General features: G+C 42.7%; 1 protein-coding gene across 11 annotated transcripts in view; it reads right to left on the reverse strand.

Moving 5' to 3' along the window:
* fam20b (FAM20B glycosaminoglycan xylosylkinase) overlaps positions 1-26,289 on the reverse strand; it is a 199,945-nt gene that overhangs the window by 63,814 nt on the left and 109,842 nt on the right. For all 11 annotated transcript variants that reach the window (XM_078218002.1, XM_078217998.1, XM_078217994.1 and 8 more), the window contains one exon: positions 9,390-9,476. In XM_078218002.1, coding sequence (XP_078074128.1) covers positions 9,390-9,476 — 87 coding nt within the window. The remainder of the gene's footprint in view (positions 1-9,389; positions 9,477-26,289) is intronic.

Here is a 26,289-nt window from a genome sequence, read left to right on the forward strand (position 1 = left end):
AAGCCAGGGAACCAAATAACAGAAAACAAAAGGGGAGAGTCAAGATGGAGGGGAAAGTTCACAGTTCAAAGTTGTTGACCTCAATGTTGAGCACAGAAGGCTACAACCTAGAAAGTAAGGTATTGTTTTTCCAGTACACGTTTGACTTCACTGGAACATTGCAGCAGGCCAAGGCTGGACATGTGGGCATGACAGCAAGATGCTGAATGAAATGGCAAGCGACTGGAAGGTTGGGGTCATGCTTGCAGATGAAGCAAAGGTATTCCACAAATCAGTCATCTAGTCTGCGTTTGGTCTCCCCAATGTAGAGACCACCACATTGGGAGCAGCATAGACCAAATTGCAGGAGGTGCAAGTGAAATACTGCATTGCCTGAAATGAGTGTTTGGGCCCTCAGACAATGATGAGAGAGAAAGTAAAGTTGGAGCTGTTGAACTTTCTGTGATTGGGTGGGAAGGTGCAATGGGAAGAGGATGAAGGGTTGGGAGCAATGGAGGAATGGACCAGGGTGCTATAGAGGGAGTGGACTCTGCAGAATGCTGATAGGGCGTGAGGGGAGGAAACATTTAGTGGTGGCATAATGCTGGAGTTGGCAGAGAATGATCCTTTGAATGTGGAAGCTGGTTGGATCAAAAGTGAGAACAAGATGGGCCCTGTTAAGGTTCTGGGATGGAAGGTAAGGGATGTCTACATGTTTCCCCAGTTGAGGAAACATGTAGGCATGTCTTAAGCGCTGTTTGTGAGGGATCCTAACCTTAACATGTGGAGTCGAAGCCAAGAAGTGTATAGACGAGCAGAAAATTTTCAAAAAGCAATTTTTATATTTCCAACTATATTTAAAATCTGAAGGAATGAAACTCAACACTTGACTTCAGAAGTATTTCAATGCCAAATCAATCAGCAAGGCACCAGACTTCTGGATTTCTGCATCTTACAGTTCAGATGCTGCATTTCTCAATTTATTCACATAATGTATCCAGAAATGTTACTTTCTGAAAGAAATCCAACTAATTTGCATCGGAATGAATCAATATTGTTTTCACCATCTCCCCAAGAACCTATTTCTTAGATTGACCACTTACTTGCTCTCTGAAATATTATTTCCGCAATTAATTTGGAATTTAACCGCTGCCCCACCCCGCCCCCCAAAGCCCCCATCGCTTTCCAGGACAATTTTGTCCTTTATTTCTACTGGTCTGGGCACCATGAATAGTTCATCATGGTCTATGTTTTCTAATCTTTTTAGAAGCCTAACAGCAGCAATCATATCATCTCTCAACCTTCTACTTTCCAGTGAGGAAATGCCCAATTTACATAATCTTTGTAATTAAATTTCGCAATCACCCTGGTTGCTTTCTTCTGTGTCTTTCATCAGCTCAAATATCCTTTTTGTACCAAGGCAATCAGAACTTCCCACATCACCAATGATTTGTGAAGTAGCCGGATGACCTCACTATTTTGACTCAATACGCCCCACTACCTGTTCTCCTTTGCTCATTACCGCTAAGCATACATCTATGTTCAGAAACAAATGATGGATTTTTACTGAAATTGAAGGTAACTCAAATGAACGCCAAGCCTAGAGTTTTTAACAAAGCATAACAAAGAACAATGAACAATACAGCACAGGAACAGGCCCTTCGGCCCTCCAAGCCCGTGCCACTCCCTGGTCCAAACTAGACCATTCTTTTGTATCCCTCCATTCCCACTCCGTTCATATGGCTATCTAGACAAGTCTTAAACGTTCCCAGTGTGTCCGCCTCCACCACCTTGCCTGGCAGCGCATTCCAGGCCCCCACTACCCTCTGTGTAAAATATGTCCTTCTGATACCTGTATTAAACCTCCCCCCCTTCACCTTGAACCTATGACCCCTCGTGAACGTCACCACCGACCTGGGGAAAAGCTTCCCACCGTTCACCCTATCTATGCCTTTCATAATTTTATACACCTCTATTAAGTCTCCCCTCATCCTCCGGCTTTCCAGGGAGAACAACCCCAGTTTTACCCAATCTCTCCTCATAACTAAGCCCCTCCATACCAGGCAACATCCTGGTAAACCTCCTCTGTACTCTCTCCAAAGCCTCCACGTCTTTCTGGTAGTGTGGCGACCAGAACTGGACACAGTATTCCAAATGCGGCCAAACCAACGTTCTATACATCTGCAACATCAGACCCCAACTTTTATACTCTATGCCCCATCCTATAAAGGCAAGCATGCCATATGCCTTCTTCACCACCTTCTCCACCTGTGACGTCACCTTCAAGGATCTGTGGACTTGCACACCCAGGTCCCTCTGCGTATCTATACCCTTTATGGTTCTGCCATTTATCGTATAGCTCCTCCCTACATTATTTCTACCAAAATGCATCACTTCGCATTTATCAGGATTGAACTCCATCTGCCATTTCTTTGCCCAAATTTCCAGCCTATCTATATCCTTCTGTAGCCTCTGACAATGCTCCTCACTATCTGCAAGTCCTGCCAATTTTGTGTCGTCCGCAAACTTACTGATCACCCCAGTTACACCTTCTTCCAGATCGTTTATATAAATCACAAACAGCAGAGGTCCCAATACAGAGCCCTGCGGAACACCACTAGTCACAGGCCTCCAGCCGGAAAACGACCCTTCCACTACCACCCTCTGTCTTCTGTGACCAAGCCAGTTCTCCACCCATCTAGCCACCTCCCCCTTTATCCCATGAGATCCAACCTTTTGCACCAGCCTACCATGAGGGACTTTGTCAAACGCTTTACTAAAGTCCATATAGACGACATCCACGGCCCTTCCCTCGTCAACCATTCTAGTCACTTCTTCAAAAAAACTCCACCAGGTTAGTGAGGCATGACCTCCCTCTCACAAAACCATGCTGACTATTGTTAATGAGTTTATTCCTTTCTAAATGCGCATACATCCTAATAAGAATCTTCTCCAACAACTTCCCCACCACGGACGTCAAGCTCACTGGCCTATAATTACCCGGGTTATCCTTCCTACCCTTCTTAAATAATGGGACCACATTAGCTATCCTCCAATCCTCTGGGACCTCACCTGTGTCCAGTGACGAGACAAAGATTTACGTCAGAGGCCCAGCGATTTCATCTCTCGTCTCCCTGAGCAGCCTTGGATAGATTCCATCAGGCCCTGGGGATTTGTCAGTCTTTATATTCTCTAACAAACCTAACACTTCCTCCCTTGTAATGGAGATTTTCTCCAATGGTTCAACACTCTCCTCCGAGACACTCCCAGTCAACACATCCCTCTCCTTTGTGAATACCGACGCAAAGTATTCATTTAGGATCTCCCCTACTTCTTTGGGCTCCAAGCATAATTCCCTACTTTTGTCCCTGAGAGGTCCGATTTTTTCCCTGACAACCCTTTTGTTCCTAACGTATGAATAAAATGCCTTGGAATTCTCCTTAATCCTGTCTGCCAAGGACATTTCGTGACCCCTTTTTGCCCTTCTAATTCCCCATTTGAGCTCTTTCCTACTTTCTTTGTACTCCTCCAGAGCTCCCTCCGTTTTTAGCTGCCTGGACCTAACATACGCCTCTCTTTTCTTTTTGACCAGTCCCTCAATTTCCCTGGTTATCCACGGTTCTCGAATCCTACCCTTCCTATCCTCTTTTACAGGCACATGCCTGTCCTGTAGCCCTAACAACTGTTCCTTAAAAGACTCCCACATGCCAGATGTGGATTTACCCTCAAACAGCCTCTCCCAATCAAGAGCTGCCAATTTCTGCCTAATCCCACTAAAGTTAGCCTTCCCCCAATCCAACACCTTACCCGTGGGACACCATTCATCCTTTTCCATCACTTTCCTAAAGCTAACAGAATTGTGGTCACTATCTGCCACATGTTCCCCTACCGAAACTTTGAAGACCTGACCGGGCTCATTCCCCAGTACTAGGTCCAGTATAGCCCCCTCTCTAGTCGGGCTATCTACATATTGTTCCAAAGAACCCTCCTGTACGCATTTTACAAATTCCTCCCCATTCAGAGTCCCAGCTCTCAGTGATTTCCAGTCTATACCAGGGAAATTGAAGTCTCCCACTACAACAACCCTATTTTTTCTGCACCTATCCAGTATCTCCTGACATATCCGTTCTTCCACTTCCCTTGGGCTGTTGGGGGGCCTGTAGTATACCCCCAACATAGTGACTGCGCTCTTCCTGTTTCTAAGCTCCACCCAGAGTGACTCGTTACATGACCCCTCTAAATTGTCCTCCCTCTGCACCGCTGTAATATGCTCTCCAACTAATACTGCTACTCCCCCACCTCTTTTGGCCCCTCCTCTGTCTCGCCTAAAACAGTTATACCCCGGAATATTCAGCTGCCAGTCCTGTCCCTCTTTCAACCAAGTCTCTGTCACCGCAACCACATCCAAATTCCTCGTGAGCATTAAGGCCCTACGTTCGTCTGTCTTGCCTGCTACGCTCCTTGCATTGAAGTATAAGCACTCCAGACCTCCAGGCCCAGTGAGGTCATCCTCCCCCAGAGTGCTCTTCTTCTTTGCCAGCCTTGTCCCAGCCCCAAGCTCGTCCCCAGCCTCTACACTTGTAGACCTAATATTTTGATCCCCACCCCCCTGCCATACTAGTTTAAACCCCCCCGAACTGCACTAGCAAAACTCCCAGCCAGGATATTTGTGCCCTTCCAACTTAGTTGTGACCCGTCCTTCTTGTACAGGTGCCATCCTCTCCTGAAAACTTCCCATTGATCTAAGAAAATGAAGCCCTCCCTCCTGGACCAGTCCTTTAGCCAAGCATTCAATTGTACTAACTCCCTATTCTTAGCCTCACTGGCACGAGGCATTGGGAGCAGCCCAGAGATGGCCACCCTGGAGGCCCTACTTTTTAGTCTATTTCCCAACTCCCTGAATTGCTCTCGTAGGATCCCCCTGCTCTTCCTATCTACGTCATTTGCACCAATGTGTACAATGACATCCGTTTCTTTATCTTCCCCTTTTAAGATGCCTCCTATCCGCTTGGAGACATCCATTACCCCAGCACCAGGTAGGCAGACTACCATCCTGGAGTCCCGTTCGCACCCACAGAATCGCCTGTCCGTGCCTCTAACCGATGCATCCCCCACCACTATTGCTCTCCTAACCCCTCTCTTTCCTTTCCGGGCCACAGAGCCTGACTCTGTGCCAGTGACCTGGTCACTGTGGCTTACCCCTGGAGAGTCATCCTCCTCCACACTATCCAAAACAATATACTTGTTTTGGAGGGGGACAACCACAGGTGACCCCTCCACTAATTGCTCACTCCCCTCCCCTGTCACACCCGTCGCCGAGCCCTTCCTATTATGAGAGACAGCCACTGGAATACTCTCTGGTACATTACCCTTCTGACTTTTACTCCTCCTAACTGTGACCCACGTGTCTTCCTCCCGATGCCCCGGTGTAACTAGTTCCCTATAACTCATGTCAATTATTCTCTCATTCTCCCTGACTAGACCAAGGTCAGCAATCTGCCAGCTCCAGTTCCGTGACGCGGTCCCTCAGGAGCTGCAGTTCCACGCACCTGGCGCAAATGTGAACCTCCGGGAGGCTAGGTGTTTCCAGGAACTCCCACATCCCACACCGGAAGCACCGAACTGGCCTATCATTCATAGTTACCCTTATCCTATATAGGTTTGGATAAAAATAACTTACTCTGCCTCGCCCTTTCCCCCGAAGCCCTGTGAGCCAAAGCCCTGACAGCTTTCACTCAACTTCCCACTCACTCCACTGCCCACTCCCAACGCTGCCCGCTGTATAGTGACTTTTATACTAAAAAAACACAATCTCCCAGAATCCCCTGCAGCCTACTCCCACTTCCTCAGAGTTTAAACCCTTGAAAAAAGCCCACGAAAAAACGGATTAAATAAATAAACCACAACACTTTACTCACCCTCAGTACTCCTGCTGAGAATCTCTCCCTCTGTCCTATATAGAGAGGTGATGGTATGCATTTAGGGAGGTCAAACAGTTATAGGAATACACAATAAATGGGAATATACTAAGAAGGGTACATGAAGTGAGAGATTTTGGCATACAAGTATAGAGATCCCTAAAGGCAGCAGTTCAAATAGGCAAGATTGTAGAGAAGGCATTGGGAATGTTCTCCTTAATTGGCAGAAGTATAGAATATAAAAGTAAGGATATAATGTTGGAAAAACACTGGTGAGGCCACAACTGGACTATTATGTACAGTTCTGGTCATCATGTTACAGGAAGGACATAATTACTCTGAAGAGTGCAGAGGGGGTTTACGAGAATGTTGCCAGGGCTAGAAATGTGTAGCTATGAGGAGAGATTGGATAGTTTGGAGTTATTTTCTTTGGAACAAAGAAGGCTGAGGGGTGACATGATTGAGGTGTACAACATTATGATTGGCACCACATCTACAAACATCCTCTCCCTCCACTACCTATGCTTAGTAGCAGCAGTGTGTACTATCTACAAGATGCACTGCAGCAATTCACCAAAGATCCTTAGACAGCACCTTCCAAACCCACGACCACTTCCATCTAGAAGGACAAGGGCAGCAGATACATGGAAACACCACCATCATCTGCAAGTTCCCCTCCAAGCCACTCATCGTCCTGACTTGGAAATATATCGCCATTCCTTCGCAGTCACTGGGTCAAGATCCTGGAACTCCCTCCCTAACGGCATCGTGGGTCAACCCACTGCAGCGATTCAAGAAGACAGCTCACCACCACCTTTTCAGGGGCAACTAGAATCATAGAAACCCTACAGTGCAGAAAGAGGCCATTTGGCCCATCGAGTCTGCACCGACCACAATCCCACCCAGGCCCTAACCCCATATCCCTACATATTTACCCCGCTAATCCCTCTAACCTATGCATCTCAGGACACTAAGGGGCAATTTTAGCATGGCCAATCAACCTAACCCGCACGTCTTTGGACTGTGGGAAGAAACCGGAGCACCCGGAGGAAACCCACGCAGACACGAGGAGAATGTGCGAACTCCACACAGACAGTGACCCAAACCGGGAATAGAACCCAGGTCCCTGGAGCTGTGAAGCAGCAGTGCTAACCACTGTGCTTCCGTGCCGCCCAGGGATGGGGAATAAATGCTGGCCAGCCAGCGACGCCCATGACCCGCAAATGAATTTTAAAAATTATGCTACATCAGAAACCAGGGCGGCACGGTGGTTAGCACTGCTGCCTCACAGCACCAGGGATCTGGGTTCAATTCCGGCCTTGGGTCGCTACCTATGTGGAGATTGCACATTCTCCTCACGTCTGCATGGGTTTCCTCCGGATGCTCTGGTTTCTTCCCACAGTCCAAACATGTGTGGGTTAGGTTGATTGGCCATGCTAAATTGACCCCAATGTCAGGAGGATTAGCAGAGTAAATATGTCGGGTTTGGGAATAGGGCCTGGGTGGGATTGTGGTCGGTGATGACTCGATGGGCCGAATGGCCTCCTTCTGCACTGTAGTGATTCTGTGATTCTATTCTATGAGAAACATAGAATTGGAATTAGAATTAGATTGCCTCCTTTTCATCATCTGTAAGTTGCCCTTCAGCTGCATCATCCACAAGCAGTGTCAGGTTTCAGATATCAGGAGAGCAGTTTATGGTATGAACTGCAAACCTTTACAAGTCTTCTGGATGTTCTGCTAAAGGAACTTCTAACTCAATCAAGACTTTGGGCAAGGTTTTCACCAATTCAAAACTCACCATCTTACACAGAGTTAAAATTAGACCCTTAGAATTCAAACTGAAAGAAAATTGGTCATAGGATCAAGAGAAGAGTAAGAGCCCAAAACAAATTGTGAGTCAGAAAGAACAGGAATGAGAATTTGGGATCTACAAATCAATTGCCTTCCTACACTCAAACCTACTCATGATATTACCTGTGCGGCTCAGCTCTAGTTAAAAACAACATTTTTTGTCTGAGACAGGCGAGACTGCATCAGGGTGCTCAATTAACACCTCCAACTCTCCTGTTTAGTTATAGGACCAGTAAACTCTGGGGTGTTGCTGGAATTGCATTCCATTTAGGTCACTATTAAACTTGAGCCTCAAAATCACCTTCAACAATAGTGTTCGAGTTCTTGAAGAGATAACTGTTCATTTATTCCATTATCACCTCCACTTCCAAACAATGCTTTTCTGATAATTTCACACTATTGCAGCAGATGAAATGCTTGTCCTTTCTGTTCTCAAACCATTGTCAAGGCCAAAGACCCATCAGCAAAAGTAACATACAAGAGCATAAGAAACAGGAGGAGTAGACCATACGGTCCCTCATGCCTGCTTTGCCATTCAATAAGGTCATGGCTGATCTTCTACTTCTGTTTCACTTTCCTGTCCTTCCCCATATCTTGATACCTTTAGTGTCCAAAAATCTAACAATCTCAGTCTTAAATATACTCGACAACGAAGCATCCATAACCCTATCAGGTAGAGAATTCCAATAACTCCAAGTGAAAGAAGTTTTCCTCAATTCACAGTCCTAAATTGGTGACCCGTTATCCTGAGACTGTAACTCCTAGTTGTAAACTCTCCAGCCAGCCTGGTCAGCTTTCTCTTTCCCACTACCTGGTTTTTAATGACATATCTTAAGATACTCTCTGATATAACTGGCAAAAAACGAAATCCAAAGGGTCCTCACTCAATATTTCTTTCATTATATGTACTGATCAATTTGTTGTATATTTTCAGAATTCTTCCCTTTCATCATGTATGGAAGTATCTTGATAGCAGGGCAAAATATAATGAAATTTAGCATAATATCTCTGAACAGTAGGGAACAATGGCACAGTGATTAGCACTGCTGCCTCACAGTGCCAGGGGCCTGGGTTCAATTCCAGCCTTGGGTTACTATCTGTGGGGAGTTTGCGCATACTCCCAGTGTCTGCATGGGTTTCCTCCGGGTGCTCTGGTTTCCTCCCACAGTCCAAAGAGGCGCAGGTTAAGTGGATTAGCCATGGTAAAATACGCAGAGTTATGGGGATAGGGTGGGAGAGTGGGCCTTGGTGCTTTTTCAGAGGGTTCGTGCAGACTCAATGGACCTAATGGCTTCCTTCTGCACAGTAGGGATTCTATGATTTAGTGATCCTGTTCCACATGGTAACAGAAACAGTATTTTCCTTTATTAATACTTACATCACCAATACAGCATCAACAGCGCTAGCAAGAAGAAAAACTTACTGCAGTTTTTAATCATATTATTGCCGCATAGGGGGATGTGAGCTTGGACTATGAAAACATATACACAAAGAATGGCTAACTGGCACTGTCTTCTAATGTTGGATAAAGAGTGAAGGTGAAACAGTTTTCAATTGCATATTGATTTCATCAGAATGCTTGCACACTTGCAATTCTTGTACTACCTTTCTACAAAAAATATGTAATATGTACAGTACCGATCCAGATGGAAAGCAGATACTTCAGCATTGTGTCTGTCATAACCAGCGTATGGCTCCCCTTCCACCACGTAACTCCTGCTGTACCTAAAACAAAAGCAAAAGGAATAATTAAACAAGAACTGAACTTTATAATTATTATATTATGGAAAATGGCTATTGAGGGAGAACTGTGTTGTTGGAGGTGACAACATGAAATTGATTATATAGACTGATTACCCTTCTCTCTTGTGTTTGTTGCTAACAGCTATTCAGGTGGATGTAAAACAAAGATGAAAATTCTTTCCTATAATGACATGCCCAGAAACAGCCTGTGATTGGAGGAGCGTCCCACTTGAACAATCTTCCATCGTGACTTATCTGTTTGACCAGCATTTTCAAATCCAGCTCCGGGGTCTTATAGAGGGGTTTTGGCCCACAGGCCATAGTTTGGACAAGCCTGTTACATATGCTCTTGATAAATCTCATATCTTTGCTGTCAACATCACATTTCAAAAGCATGTTTCTTAGCTTTCAGTGATAAACACGATCAAATGTTTTTTCCATAGTCTATCAAGTATATATATATAAAAAAGAAAACTTATCTTATTTATGGATATTTATCGATGATTGTTCATGGGTGAAGTATTCCCCCTCTTGTTCCTACTCCAGGTCTAAGTCCAGAATGTGTCCCACCAATTTCTGCTTCAAAAATGTTATTATTTCTTTCTGTTATTACAAACCCCACTGAAGCTATATGTGAGCATGTCCCAACTTGAAACACTGGTTTGTAGTGGTGTATGTTTGTTTATCTCTAACAACATGCAACCCAGTGAGAAAACAGTCCAGTCTTTATGTGAACAATTAATAAAAAGTAATACACGACAAGAAAGACTATAATACTCTATGAGAATTAAGAATAAGAATGATTAAACACAGATTGTTTCTCTGAGATTATCTCTCGATCTCAAACTACACCCACATTCCCTGAATTCACCGAGACACCCCTTTTCCCAAAACAACATCTAAATTTAGTAACTCGATAAGTCAAGTCCAGCTCATAGTTACCACACGATACAACTTAATCAGATCTGGGACACCATCTCCTGTTGGATCAGCAAAGGTTCGAACTTGCATCGTTAAGAAGAATTTCTGCAATATGCTTTGGTTCTGAATCATTGATGAAAACTGGCCTCTCTCTAACCTCCCTGGTTGTTAGATGGAACTAGCCTCTCAAGCTGGAGTTGGAAAGCTAGCCTCTCAGGCTGCAGATGTAAAACTAGACCCCTGGGCTGTAGGTAGAAAACTCGCCTCCTTCCCCCTGATGGCACTGACAATTATTCCCTTTCGCCACTTTAATATTTCATCCTGCGGATTTGGCTGTCTGCACCTCTCAAATTCCTTGACTTGAGTACTTAGCATCTGTACACCTCCATTGATCTCTCAATCGTCTACCTAAGCTGTTTCTACTGATAGGACAATTTACACCTGGAGGGAATGGACTCCCTCCAGTTGGATCATCAGACAATTCACTTACGCAAGTTCTCACCTAAGTTAATGGATTGCATCCCTGAAATTTGCAACTTTAAATTAAACAACTTTAAGTGAAACATCAGTTCCAAAGGAATCAATTTCATACGAATCACCGGGCAGCACAGTGGCTAGCACTGCTCCCTTAACCGGGCTATTGGGTTCATGTCACACTATTTGTAACCCCCACAGCTTGCCTGGACCTGCAGAGTTTCACTGGCTGTCTTGTCTGGAGGCAATACACATCTTTTTAGCCTGTCTTGATGCTCTCTCCACTCACGTTGTTTGTATCTTAAAGACTTGATTAGCTGTAAGTATTCGCATTCCAACCATTATTCATGTAAATTGAGTCTGTGTCTTTATATGCCCTGTTTGTGAACAGAATTCCCACTCACCTGAAGAAGGGGCTTGGAGCTCCGAAAGCTTGTGTGGCTTTTGCTACCAAATAAACCTGTTGGACTTTAACCTGGTGTTGTTAAACTTCTTACTGTGTTTACCCCAGTCCAACGCCGGCATCTCCACATCATGCCTCACAGCACCAGAGACCCGGATTCAATTCCCGGCTTGGGTTACTGTCTGTGCAGAGTCTGCACATTCTCCCCGTGTCTGCGTGGGTTTCCTCCGGCTGCTCTGGTTTCCTTCCACAGTCTGAAAGATGTGCTGGTTAGGTGCATTGGCCATACTAAACTCACCCTCAGTGTACCCAAACAGGCGCCAGAGTGGCGACTCGGGGATTTTCACAGTAACTTAATTGCAGTGTTAATGTAAGCATATTTGTGACACTAATGAATAAACTTTAAACCTGGAGTTAGGCTCTGTAGAACTTTCCTTATCAGAAGTAAACATTAAACCCTGAAAGTTGAAATACTTTACATTGCTGAATTCCTACACTGGTATATGAAATAAATCTAAAAAATATATATATAAAGAAAAATGCTTCTTTCTACTTACAGTTCCTGCAGCTGACCGCCTGTTCTGCTTCCCAAACCTCCTGATAATTGTAGATGCTCCCTCTTCCTGACTCGCCAACTTGCATTCTCTCCCCGTCCTCAACCCTCCAACTTGCAAAATTGCCCCCTCCCTGACTTGCAACCTTTCCCTATGGCCGAACCTCCAACTTGCGACCTCTCCCTGTGCCTGACTCACCCTTAGTGCTTCCCTCATTCAAGATCCAGATCTGTTCTGAGGTTGTGGAATCACGAGTCCCGATGGTGCAGGATGCCGAGCTGGGGCAGTTACAATTTAGTCGGAGAATCAGAGAACAGGAAAGGCCATTCCAAAATGCTCATCGGTCATACAGGAAACGACATTAAAATGTTGCTCAACGATATTACTGGTAACACTGACTTATTGACATTAAAGTAAAACAACAGTAGACAGGGATGTACTGTATATTCCATCTATCTTTTTGCTCTGCCTCCCTTTCACACAATATTAACTTTGTCTTTCATGTACCCACAATCTGTTGTTATCTCTTTCTATCTGCCAAAGATTTCAGCTTCTGGTGCACAATGCTAATTTCTTTCCTCGTCTAATACTTTATCACACATCTCAACATATCATTTCTCTTTAGTCTTATTTATTTTCTTCACAATTTTATCATACTCAGGTGTGTTTCTTTCCCCTATCATCCCATCTGTCTCTTTACTGTTTTGGTAAAATTTAATTTCTCTTCCATATCTTTCCATGTGCTTTCTATTTCTGCTTCTGAGACCCCCATTTGCTTGGACTTCACAGTCCTGAGATGACATTAATACTTGTTTTTTAACTTTAACAGCGAATGCCTCTTTGATGTTCTCATCCTTCAATATGTCGCAGTCTAAATTGTCGCACATCTTTTTCTTTTTTAATATTTTCAGTTTCATCTTAATTTTTGCTGGAAGGAGACAATGATGTGCATATATATCCATGCCAGGATACATATCAATGTTCTTTATACTGTTCCTAAAACATTGTTTCATCATCACTTTATCTATTTCATTTCTATACACCTTTCTTGGACTTTTCCAAGTGTACAGTCTTTTTGGTTGTTTAAAGAAGGTTGTTTGTCGCCATCAGATAATTTTCTTGAAAAATTGTATCAGTCTCTCCTCTTTCATTTCTTGATACAAGGCATTTTGACCAACTTGTGTTCCTGAAGTTCCTCACCAACTTTAACATTTAAATTATCCATTACAATTATCACATCAGTTGATTTGTTTTGATCATAGCACTTCAGGATGTCACCATAAAATGCCTCTATTTCTTGCTCACTGTGATCTTGTCTCAGGATATAAACTTGTATGACAATTCAGATCAAAAGCTTTCCTTCAATTGTAATCATAATCACTCTTTGAGGTTCACCAGTAACCTGGAACTGATCTTTTCTATCAGTTGTTTATTAGGATTCCTACTCCATTCCTATGCTTCTCATCCTTCAGTGGGTTAGGTTTGATTGGCTATGCTAAATTGACCCTAGTGTCATGGGAATTAGCAGGGTAAATATGTGGGTTTACGGGAATAGGGCCTGGGTGGGATTTTGGTCAGTGCAGACGCGATGGGCCGAATGGCCTCCTTCTGTACTATAGGGATTCTATGATAACATGATTTCTTCTGTTCCATCTGAGTAGATTTTAACCATCTTAGCTCTGTAAGTCCCAGTAAGTCAATGCAGTGTCTATTACTTGTTTACAGTTATCAAGCTTACCTGCTTGATCTAAAATCTCTATATTCTATGTTCTTATTCTCAAGAAGCCTCTTCTTCCATTGACTGTAACAAGCTCAGAAGCTGACCTCTCATGAGCTGAGGCAACTTGATCTTAAATTTGTTAGCATTTCATTGGGCAAGAGCCTCTTCTTCCCTGTGGCTTTTTGCAACAGAATTTGCTACCGGGGGGAGGGGCAACCTCTTTTGTCATCTCCCATTCTTTGACTATGGCTTTCCATGATAATACTGTAAGTGATCCCAGACTCTTCATAGGTGACTGGTCACATTATCTTATTAACCATGACGGTGTTCTTGGGTGTGCCACACATCTTGCTGGTCTCCGCCTTCTGAGCCTTTGTCCTAGTCACCTGTAGAAATATTTTGTCCTTTTGCTGTTCCCAGTCTTCATGCACATTACAAGGAGTGATGTCCCCACACCATTCTAGCTGAAATGGATGAGTCCCTCACTTAGTTTTGCATGACTGCTGAGTTGAGATCCCAGCAAAGATCACTGGTGTCCACTACCAGCTACTTGGAGTCAGAAGTGAGACTTCGGTCACAAGAATAGAAAAGCATAATTTTTTTAAAAAGGATGTGAAACTTGTGAATGCTGATGTTCAGAGATACTTGGGTGCACTTATACAAGGAACCCAAAAAGTTAGCATGCAGATACTGCAAACAATTAAGAAATCAAACAGAATTTCGACTTTATCGTAAGGGGATCAAAGAACAAGAATAAAGAAGTCTTGCTTTAATTGGGGATGAGACTGCCTAGAATATTCTGAGCAGTTATGGACTCCATATTCTTTGGGGGGGTTTATAGGATTAATAGGGTGGCACGGTGCTCACCATGAAAATAGCTGGAGATACAGAAGAGGTTGCCCCTCCCCCCGTAGCCGATTCTGTTGCAAAAAGCAACAGGGAAGAAGAGACTCTTGGCCACTGAAATGCTAATAATTTATAGGGTGGCACAGTGGTTAGCACTGCTGCCTCACAACACCAGGTTAAAGTCCAATAAATTGGACTTTAATCTGGTGTTGTGAGACTTCTTACTGTGCTTACCCAGTCCAATGCCAGCATCTCCACATCATGGCCTCACAACGTCAGGGACCCGAGTTCAATTCCCAGCTTGGGTCACTGTCTGTGTGGAGTTTGCACATTCTCCCCATGTCTGCGTGGTTTTCTTCCAGGTGCTCCGGTTTCCTCCCACAGTCCAAAGATGTGCTGATTAGGTGGATTGGCTATGCTAAATTGCCATTTAGTGTTGGGGGGTCTAGCTGGGGTAAATGCTTGGGGTTATGGGGGTGGGATTGTGGTCAGTGCAGACTTGATGAGCCGATGTATCCTTCTGCACTGTAGGATTCTATGATTCTATTAGATTATAAAATTCACTATATCTTTAAATGTAGGATTAATGAAAGAAGTCATGTGACCTCGGCTGGACGCTTTGTGGCAGTAAACCTGGGTGGTTTAACTGATACAGTAACATTTATCTTAAAATGTGAAATCTTGACGTGTCATCCTTTAAGATAACTGCAAATTCAAATTTATCTTTACACCGTGAATGGGTCCCTATGGAGATCAGAACATGCTCAGATTTCTTAAGGTCTTATTTAATATCTTGCCCTATGTTTCTCTTAATTTTGTTTGAAAGATTTAATCTGCTTTAAAAACAAACTTCTTTCCAAGTTTTTTCATGGAACTTTGTAGAAGATCCATATTCTGTATAATAAAGTAATCTTTTCCAGCTTGTGCATATAAATCATCTGGTCTCCATAATCTCAACTGTGCTCAACAACCAGTTTGAAATCAAACAGAATAATATGAAGATAACAAAGAGATGTGCTTCAGGGGATGCCCTTGTCCCGTTGTGTGCACCAGAAAGTCATGGAAAGACATTTACTTGCCCCTTCTCACTCACAGCACAGATGGAGACCATTTGGCCCATCATATCTGCTGACTCTCTGAAGGAGCAATTCACCAGGTGCTATTCCCCCGCTTCTCCCTGTAGTCCTTTTCAGATAATAATCCAATTCCCTCTTGAATGCCTCAATTGCACCTATTTCCACTGGACTCTTAGGCAGCGCATTCCAAGGAGAGAAAAGAGCTGATGTTGAGGCCAGATGACCGTTTGTCAAAGCTAAAAGGCATAGAAAGTGGGAGATATTTATACTGCAGGGTGAGGGAATGCATCAAGCCATGAACATCAATCCATTATCTCCAACACCGTCATTGACCTCATTTCCTCTGGATGCCTTCCCCCTCAGCTCCCAACCTCAGTCTCCCAACCATGGACAGCCCGCTTCTACCTACTTCCCAAAATCCACAAAAAGGACAGTCCTGGTAGGTCCATTGTGTCAGCATGCTCCTGCCCCACTGTGAACTTATCTCCTCTTACCTTGACTCCATCCTCACTTCCCGGTCCATTCCCTCCCCATCTACATCCAGGATTCCTCTGATGTCCTGCGTCATATTGACAGGTAAGGATAGAGTCCCCCTTGTTCTCACATTTCACCCCACCAGCCTCTGCATGCAAAGCATAATCCTCCACCATTTTCGCCAACTCCAGCGTGATGCCACCACCAAACACACCTTCCCTTCACTCCCTCTGTCAGCATTCCGCAGAGACCATTCCCTCCAGGATAACCTAGTCCACTCCTCCACTACACCCAACACCTCTCCTGTCACTCATGGCACCTTCCTATGCAATCGCAGAAGGTGTAACACCTGTCCCTTTACCTCTTCCATGCTCACCTTCCAAGGTCCAAAACATTCATTCCAGGTTAAGCAGTGTTTCACTTGCACCTCTTTCAATTTGGTCTATTGCATTCGCTGCTCCCAATGTGGTCTCCTCTATATCGGAGAGACCAAGCATGGACTGGGTGATCACTTTGCTGAGTATCTTTGGTCTGTGCGCAATCAGGACCCTGACCTTCCAGTTGCTTGCCATTTTAATACACGATCCTGCTCCCATGCCACATGTCTGTTCTTGTCTTGCTGCAATGTTCCAGTGAAGCTCAACGCAAACTGGAGGAACAGCATCTCATCTTCCGGCTCGGCACTTTACAGCCTTCCGGTCTCAACATCAAATTCAACAACTTCAGATGATTTGCTCTACCCCACCTCGACCCTTCATTCTATTTTATTTAATTTTTTTACTGTTCTCTACCCTTTGTTTCTTTATTGTCTTTTGTCATTTTTCTTCCCCCCCACTCTTTCCCCCTACTTTATCCCCCTTCCCTTACCTTTTCTCTCCCTTTGCTTCCCCTTTTCTAAATTCTACCTCTGTCCCACCGCACCACCACCTCCCCCCCCCACCCCCAAACATCTTCATTTTAGCTTCTCTGCCGTTTGACCATTCACACCCTTTATTCTCTCTGTGGGCAGTCATTAGCAGCCTTTTCCCCTGGTTTCTGTGGCTATGACTCATCTTTCAAACCCTCACCCTGCAGTATAAATATCTCCCACTTTCTATGCCTTTTAGCTTTGACAAAGAGTCATCTGGACTCAAAACGTCAGCTCCTTTCTCTCCTTACAGATGCTGCCACACCTGCTGAGATTTTCCAGCATTTTCTCTTTTGGAGGCTGAACTTGTGTTTTATACCATTTTAACATAACTTCTTGCTTTTGTACTCTATGCTCCTGTTAATAAGGCCTTTGATGCTGTATGCTTTATTAAGTTCTCTCTCAACCTGTCCTGCTACCTTCAGTGATTTAGGTAAATATTCACTCCAAGTCCCTCCTTTAGAATTGTGCCCTTTCTTTTACATTGTCTTGATACGTTCTTTCGGCAAAAATGAATCATTTTACACTTACCTGCATTAAATTTCTTTTGCCAGTTATCCACCAGCTTGTCTATGTCCTTCTGAAGTTTTACACTAACCTCATCACAGTCCATAATACTTCTAGAGTTTCATATTATTTGCGAATTTTGAAATGGTCTCCTGTTCACCAATGTCCAGGTCATTATTACATATCCGGAAGAGCAGGGTCCTAACACCAACCTCTGGGGAACCTCACTGGAAAACGTTTCCTCCAGTCCAAATAACAACTGTTCACCACTATTGTCGGTTTCCTGTCCCTCAGGCAATTCATATCTATGTCGCTACTGGTCCTGTTATTCTATGAGGCCTAACTTCACTTATAAGTTTGATGTGCAGTACTGTATCAAATTTATTTTGGAAATCCTTGAACACCACATCAACAACCTTACCCTCATCAACCATTACTTCATCAAAAAACTCAAACAATTTGTTTTTATCAAATCCATGCTGGCTTTCCTTAATTAACCCATATTTGCCCAACCAACTTAATTTTTGCCTCAAATTATCATTTCTAAAATCTCCCCCATCCCTGAGGTTGAACAGACTGGCCTTTAGTTGCTAAGAAAAACAACAAAAACTATGGACAGTGCCACTGCAATTTCCACTTTTACTTCCCTGAATATCTTTGGATGCCTCTCATCCAATGCTGGTGCCTTATCAACTTTAGGGACAGACTGCATATCCAGTACCTCCTCTTTGTCAATTTTAAACCTTTCAAGTGTGAGCTGTCTCCTCTTCGCCATGACTAGTGTAGCATTTCTTCCTTGATAATGTTGTGAAGTTAGTGTTTGTAAAATTATAAAAAACTTATAAACTGCTAAGAATTGTAAAATTGCATGGTCTGTTAAAAAAGGTAGTGTTTTTGCTATGCTTAGAGAATTAAAAGAGATGCAGATGGAGTGAAACATTGTATCATGAGGTTAGGCAATGGTGCTGCCAAGACAACAGGTTGTTCTTTTGAATTTTAACCAGTTTAAACTGGGCATTTGAATAGCAGCAGCCTATCAGATTTGAATTTGATGTTTAGATAACCCGTAAATCAATCCTATGTAGGGATTTTGTAAGTCATTAGGGGTATAAGAGCCACAGCTCCCAGCTCCAGAGAGCCAGACAGCCACTGGCTCTGCCAGCCAGCCTCTGCCAGAGTTCACAGCCAGAGAGAGAGAGAGAGAGACAGAGAGCCAGCAACTGTCTCTAACAGCTTAGCAGTCACATTAATGTCTTAAAAGAAAGCATAATCTCAATCGCATAGGTACTAACAGAAGATAGTGAAGTCAGAAGAACTCGGTAAAGACGACAGAAGATTCCGGAAGATAAAACCTGGTTATATTTTGAGTGTAACTAGAAATTCTATTTTGTTTTGTTAATAAGTGGGAATTGTATTTATCTAAACAGCATTCCATTAGAATAGTGCTTTACTCATATTGTTAATAGTTTAGTTAATCTGTTCACTGTTAGTTAGATTAATAAAGTGTTACTTGTTGCTTTTTCAGAGAGTCTTAAGTAGTTACTTTGATTTGACTACTAAAAGTTGTTGCAACGCAGATATTACCCCTTCTCACACAAGTTAACAGATTATGAAGGGAGGTACTTCTCTTTGAGTGGTTGCGTGTTAGTTCTCAGAGAGGAGATCAAACCTTCCTTTCATAACAGTCAAGGCAGATGCAAAGCATTCATTTAAAACCTCAACCATGCCCCACCAGCAAAGGTGGCACAGTGGCAAGCACTGCTTCCTTACAGCTCCAGGGACTCAGGTTCGATTCCTGGCTTGGGTCACTGTCTATGCGAAGTCTGCACATTCTCCCCGTGTCTGAATGGGTTTCCTCCCACAGTTTGAAAGACGTGCTGGTTAGGTGCATTGGCCATGCTAAATTCTTCTTCACTGTACCCAAACAGGTGTCGGAGTGGAGCGACATGGGGATTTTCACAATAACTTCATTGCAGGTGTCAATCTAAGCCTACTTGTAACACTAATTTTAAAAAACTATGTTCCGATGCAGTATTCTGCTTTATCCTCCTCTTTCTATGCTCACCAGCTCCGCACCTTGGCCCTCAGGATGCCTCTGCATCCTGATGTCCTTGATGAGGCAACATACCATCCTAGATTCATGTCTTTGGCTGCAGAAATACTTTATCTATTCCCCTAACAATCAAATCCTTTCACTATTGCTCTTCCAGTCGTCTTGTGTGTCACAGTGTACAGCTGAGCCAAACGTGGTACCATGGACTTGGCAGGAATAGTGGGCTTTGGGGAAATGGCACTGAAAAGGAGCTGAGGTCATCATAGATCAGCCATGATCGTATTGAATGACGGGGCAGACGTGGAGAGTCTGGAGGCCTACTCGTGCTTCTTTTTCTTGTGTCCTTGTGTGTAAGTATAATAGACACCGTTTGAAGTGAAATCAAAACCCCCATACATGCAAATACCTTTGTTTAACATGAATCAAACTAGAGTTTACCCTTTCTTGCCCAGAAACACTGAATTAAATTCACTTAAATCTATACCTTATTTCTAATATCCACCAATACAAACATTGAAAACTACCTCTGCTTCCTGACATATCAAAAACATCAATTTGAAAAATATGATTGGTATTCATATGCCCTCTTACTCTATACAGTACGTAGCAAATTAACTTTGACCAATGCATAGTGAACTTCTAAACAGCTAAGACCAATACGTTTTGTTAAATTGAATCCAGTTGTGATACTGCAATTCTGAACTGATATTAAATCGAATCAAAAACTCATATTTCAATGCAAACTATGTTTTTCTGTTAACATTTCGTGTCTGGATGATCCTTCATCAAAGCTCTGACAAAGGGTCATCTGGACTCGAAATATTAGCTCTGTTCTCTCTCCACAAATCTGTCAGACCTGCTGAGATTTTCCAGCATTCTTTGTTTTTATTTCAAGTTCCAGCATCTGCAGTAATCTACTTTTATGTTGTCTGTTGAGGATTATTAAATTGACAATTGTTTTACCCTTGAAGTTGCCTGACAATAGATATTACTTGCACAGAGCATGTCCTAGAAGAGAGTTAAATAGGTTTATTGAGTGTTATATTTTATTTGTGTTATTGAGCTATGGCTAAATACTTGTAACTGAGTTGGTTTTGACTAAGTAACACATTTTAATCCCAAACAATTATTCCGACACCAATAGGAGCATTGACGGCCTTCAGAATTCATCTTATATTTTAAATTCTGAATACAATTACATACAGCTTTCAAGGAGTACATCAATATCAGGGAAATTAATTTTCATAGGAAAAAAGTAATGATTTACACTGCACCTTGACCATAGATTCTTCATTTCCCCATTATTTTCACTTGTTAATTTCCACATTTCTACTGGCTACATTTAAAAGGTGTAAAACCACAAGCTCCATTATTAGTCTATACTGCAAAATATAGAAAGCTTTCTGTTAAATCAATGACAACTTATCCAAACATTACATGATCTATCCCCTGCTTAGAAATTGTAGTGCAGACAGATACTAATGGATGATAATCTCTTTCTCTACAGTATTTCTTTGGGGACAAAGATATTTTAAAATGATGGCCTCAGAATAAATTATATTCTCTCCTTGTTCAGTTATGCAGTAATTTATTTTGCAAATCAGAGACTATTAGAAAAATGTAACCAGATAGATAACTGGATAGGTACCCATTTAAACTGTTAATCAGTATCCTGTGGTCATTAGATGCTTACACCGAAGTTGATGATAATACTCAAACAATAATGGATTAGGAAATCTAGCTAAAAAAGGGACAACAAAAGATTAATCAGGTTAGGCAATATCTGTTTTAATGAAAGATTATTGACCTGAAAATGAACACTGTTTCTTTCCCAACAAATGCTGGGCAGCCTGCTGAGTATTTCCAACATTTTTGTTTTATTATTTCAGACTGCCAACATATGTAATATTTTGCTTTTTGTCTTGATGATTAATCAGGATCAGTTAGAACACTCAAACCTACAGTTTTAAATAATGATGGTCTGAGAACTAAATGGTCAGCATGACTATTTTAAAGAGATTCAGATCAACAGGATTAAATTTAGCTATTAATTTAACGTAAACATTAGGAATCACACAATGGCTAGAAAATCACCCTCATTTTATCTATAAAATTTGTGTAAAAGTCCCAAAGGGACTTCTAATTAAAAGCGCATGCAACTAATATTACAAAGCAATTTGGATGCATACCAGGAGTAATTGCAAAGGGTTCAAATCCCACAGAATTATATTGAAGTTTCCACTACAGATTATCCGCTCCTGAAGATAGGCAACACTTTGAACCCATCTGTGAACTCACAGCCATGAACATCTTTTGTATCTTTATAGCCCTGTTTGCATTTTTTAAGTTACCATACCAACTCTGGCACATATGTACAAAGTATTTTAGAAGATTGAAGCAACTACAACTTCACAATTCAGATCTTCAAAAAATAAATGCTCATGCTACAAATTCAGTTCAACATTCTCACGTTGAGTGAGATCAGTACCTCCCAAAGGTGGTCGAAATATTTTAATTTTGGGGAGCTGAGTCACACTGCTGTAAACCTAATGATGCTATATCATCACCCTAGGGTATAAGAATAATATCACCCCCACCCCGCCACACACACTATATTCTGGTACAAGCACTGCCTGACCTGAGTATTTCTAGCATTTTCTGTTTTTATTTCAAATTTCCAGCACCTTCAATATTTTAACAATTGCAGGATTTTACTGTATCGGCAGCACATTGATAATGAATTGGGCATATAATTTCCTGACAAAAAAGGCCACATGCAAAGGATAAGAGTTACATGCATTTCACATGATTTCATGAGAACCAAATTCCAGGCTAACCCCACAATATCCTTGCTGATTTTACCATTCACATTCCTTTCTTCATTCCAAAATGTTGCTCCCATTGCTTTTTATTTAATTTGATCAGAATATACTTAGATGTTTCAAGATGATTTAAAATGTCAATCTAACCAACTGCCCTTTTAGCATTTCTAGTCCTTGAACAAATATGAAAGCAGGAAGCTTAATCTTGGTTCATATCTGAATGGGTCTAAGAAACAGAATCAACATTTGGGCTGAGCACTTACTGTACTATAAACAGAGCTTGTAGCATAAAGGCAAAGCTGTAAACATTATAAGCTACGACCTCAGCCAAATTACATATAACATAAGCACAAACCAAGGTTTATATTATTGGCTAAGAATAAAACCAGATTCTTTTCAATTCAAGAATCAGGAGCAATGCAGCTGCAAGAAAGGCCTGGAGGACAGGAGTAGTCATTCCAGGGCTGGTGTTGCTCTAACATCAGAGCATGCTTATGGAAGCAACCTGAGCCTAGGAACTGGATGACAGGTGTGAACAGACTGACTCTCTTCTGACAGAATTGTGAATCTCAGTGTATTGCGAACTGGAAAACAATGTAAACCTTTGTTGTCTTGTCTTATAATTATGTACTATTTTAAGAATTTTAATCAATGGCTTTTCCACGAGCATTTGCTGTTTTAAACTCACTTGTCTAACTACGTATACACGAATCTTCATGAAATACTCTGAGTCACATTTTGGTTTTGAACTGATTAAAACTGGGAATATTCCTTGGCTTCATGACCTGGAAATACCACATAAAAATTATACTTCGAGTGCCGCATTATTAAGGAGTCAGTTACTGCAGTAAGGAGGAATGACATCTTGGAAGGGTCGCCAAATGAGGCCTTGATGGTAGAGTTTAGGAACAGAAAGGGGGTAGTCACATTGCTGAGATTGTATTATAACAGGGGATTTCAATATTCCCAACATTAACAGGAATAGTCATATTGTAAAGGGTTTAGAGAGGGCAGATTTTGTGAAATATATTCAGGAGAGCTTTTTATATCACGATGTAGAAGATTTAAGGCACAGTACTGGATCTAATTCTGAGGAATGAAGCCGGACATATATTCAAGATGACAGTGGGGAGCATTTTAGTGATGGCGACCACAACACAGTATGTTTTAAGTTTGTTATGGGAAAGGAAAAAGATGGTCCGCAAAAAACGGTTTTGGATTGGGGGAAGGCATATTTTCTGAGAATAATGCAGCATTTGGCCAAAGTAGACTGGGAATAGCCTGTTGTGGAAAAATATACAACCAAGCAGTGGAGGACATTCAAAAAAGTGGAGAGAGCACAGGCCGGACATGTTCGCTTTAGTGTGAAATGTAGGAGCAATAGATCCAGAGAACCTTGGACATCTAGGAAAATTTAGGACGTAATAAGAAAGAAAAGCAAGGTAGGTACAAAGGGAGCAAATCAACAGAAGCCTTAGTGAACAAAAGAACAAAGAAAATTACAGCATATGAACAGGCCCTTCAGCCCTCCAAGCCTGCACCGACTGTGCTGCCCGACTTAACTAAAACCCCCTACCCTTCCGGGGACCATATCCCTCTATTCCCATCTCATTCACGTAGTTGTCAAGACGCCCCTTAAAGGTCACTACCATATCCGCTTCCACTATCTCCCCCGGCAACGAGTTCCAGGCACCCACCACTCTCTGTGTAAAACATCTGCCTTGTACATCTCTTTTATACCTTGCCCCTTGCATTTTAAACCTATGCCCCCTAGTAATTGACTCTTCCATCCTGGGAAAAAGCCTCTGACTATCCACTCTGTCCATACCTCTCATAATCTTGTAGACTTCTATCAGGTCTCCCCTCAACCTCCATCGCTCCAGTGAGAACAAACCAAGTTTCTCCAACCTCTCCTCATAGCTAATGCCCTCCATACCAGGCAACATCCTGGTAAATCTTCTCTGTACCCTCTCCAAAGTTTCCACATCCTTCTGGTAGTGTGGCAATCAGAATTGAACACTATATTCCAAGTGTGGCCTAACTAAGGATCCATAAAGCTGCAACGTGACTAGCCAATTTCTAAACTCAATACCCCGGCCGATGAAGGCAAGCATGCCGTATGCCTTCTTGACTACCTTCTCCACCTGCATTGCCACTTTCAGTGATCTGTGTACCTATACACCCAGATCCCTTTGCCTATCAATACTCTTAAGGGTTCTGCCATTTACTGTATATTTCCTATCTGTATTAGACCTTCCAAATGCATTACCTCACATTTGTCCGGATTAAACTCCATCTGCCATCTCTCCGCCCAAGTCTCCAACTGATCTATATCCTGCTGTATCCTCTGATGGTCCTCATCGCTATCCGCAAATCCACCACCTTTGTGTCGTCTGCAAACTTACTAATCAATCCAATTACATTTTGCTCCAAATCATTTATATATATTACAAACAGCAAAGGTCCCAGCACTGATCCCTGAGGAACACTACTTGTCACAGCCCTCCATTCAGAAACACACCCTTCCACTGCTACCCTCTGTCTTTTGACCAAGCCAGTTTTGTATCCACCTTGCCAGCTCACCTCTGATCCCATGCGACTTCACCTTCTACACCAGTCTGCCATGAGGGATCTTGTCAAAGGCCTTACTGAAGTCCATGTAGATAACATCCACTGCCCTACCCTCATCAATCATCTTCGTCACTTCCTCGAAAAACTCGATCAAGTTCGTGAGACACGACCCCCCCTTCACAAAACCATGTTGCCTCTCACTAATACGTTCGCTTATTTCCACGTGGGAATAAATCCTGTCTCGAAGAATCCTCTCCAGTAATTTCCCTACCACTGATATAAGGCTCACCGGCCTGTAATTACCTGGATTATTCTTGCTGCCCTTCTTAAACAAAGGAACAACATTGGCTATTCTCCAATCCTCTGGGACCTCCCCTGTAGCCAGTGAGGATACAAAGATTTCTCTCAAAGCCCCAGCAATTTCCTCCCTTGCCTCTCTCAGTATTCTGGGGTATATCCCATCAGACCCTGGGAACTTGTCTATCTTAATGTTTCTCAAGAACCCCAATACTTCCTCCTTTTTGATCTCAACATGACTCAAACTATCTACACATCCTTTCCCAGACTCATCATCCACCAAGTTCTCCTCGTTGGTGAATACTGACGCAAAGTACTCATTTAATACTTCGCCCATTTCCTCTGGCTCTGCACATAGATTCCCTCCCTTGTCTTTGAGTGGGCCAACCCTCTCCCTGGCTACCCTCTTGCTCTTTATATATGTATAAAAAGCCTTGGGATTTTGCTTAATCTTGCTGGCCAATGCTTTTTCATGACCCCTTTTAGCCCTCCTTACTCCTTGCTTAAGTTTCTTTCTACTTTCCTTGTATTCCACACTTGCTTCGTGTGTTCCCAGCCTCTTAGCTTTGACATATGCTTCCTTTTTCTCTTTGACTATGCTCACAATATCTCTCGTTATCCAAGGTTCCCAAACTTGCCATACTTATCCTTCATCCTTACAGGAATGTGCCAGTCCTGAATCTCTATCAACTTACATTTGAAAGCCTCCACATGCCAGATGTTGATTTGCCCTCAAACATCTGCCCCCAATCTACATTCTTCAGTTCCTGCCTAATATCGTTGTAATTAGCCTTCCCCCAATTTAGCACCTTAACTTGAGGACTACACTTATCTTTATCTATCAGTACCTTAAAGCTTACTGAATTGTGGTCACTGTTCCCGAACTGCTCCCCTACTGAAACATCGACCACCTGGCCAGGCTCATTCCCCAGGTCCAGTATAGCCCCTTCCCGAGTTGGACTATCTACATATTGTTTCAGGAAGCCCTCCTGGACGCTCCTTACAAACTCTGCCCCATCCATGCCTCTAGCACTAAGTGAGTCCCAGTCAATATAGGGGAAATTAAAATCTCCCACCACAACAACCCTGTTACTTTTACACCTTGCCAAAATCTGCCTACAGATCTGTTCCTCAATCTCCCGCTGGCAGTTGGGTGGCCTATAGTAAAGC

Source organism: Mustelus asterias, chromosome 8 (assembly GCF_964213995.1).
Source record: "Mustelus asterias chromosome 8, sMusAst1.hap1.1, whole genome shotgun sequence".
NCBI lineage: Eukaryota > Metazoa > Chordata > Chondrichthyes > Carcharhiniformes > Triakidae > Mustelus > Mustelus asterias.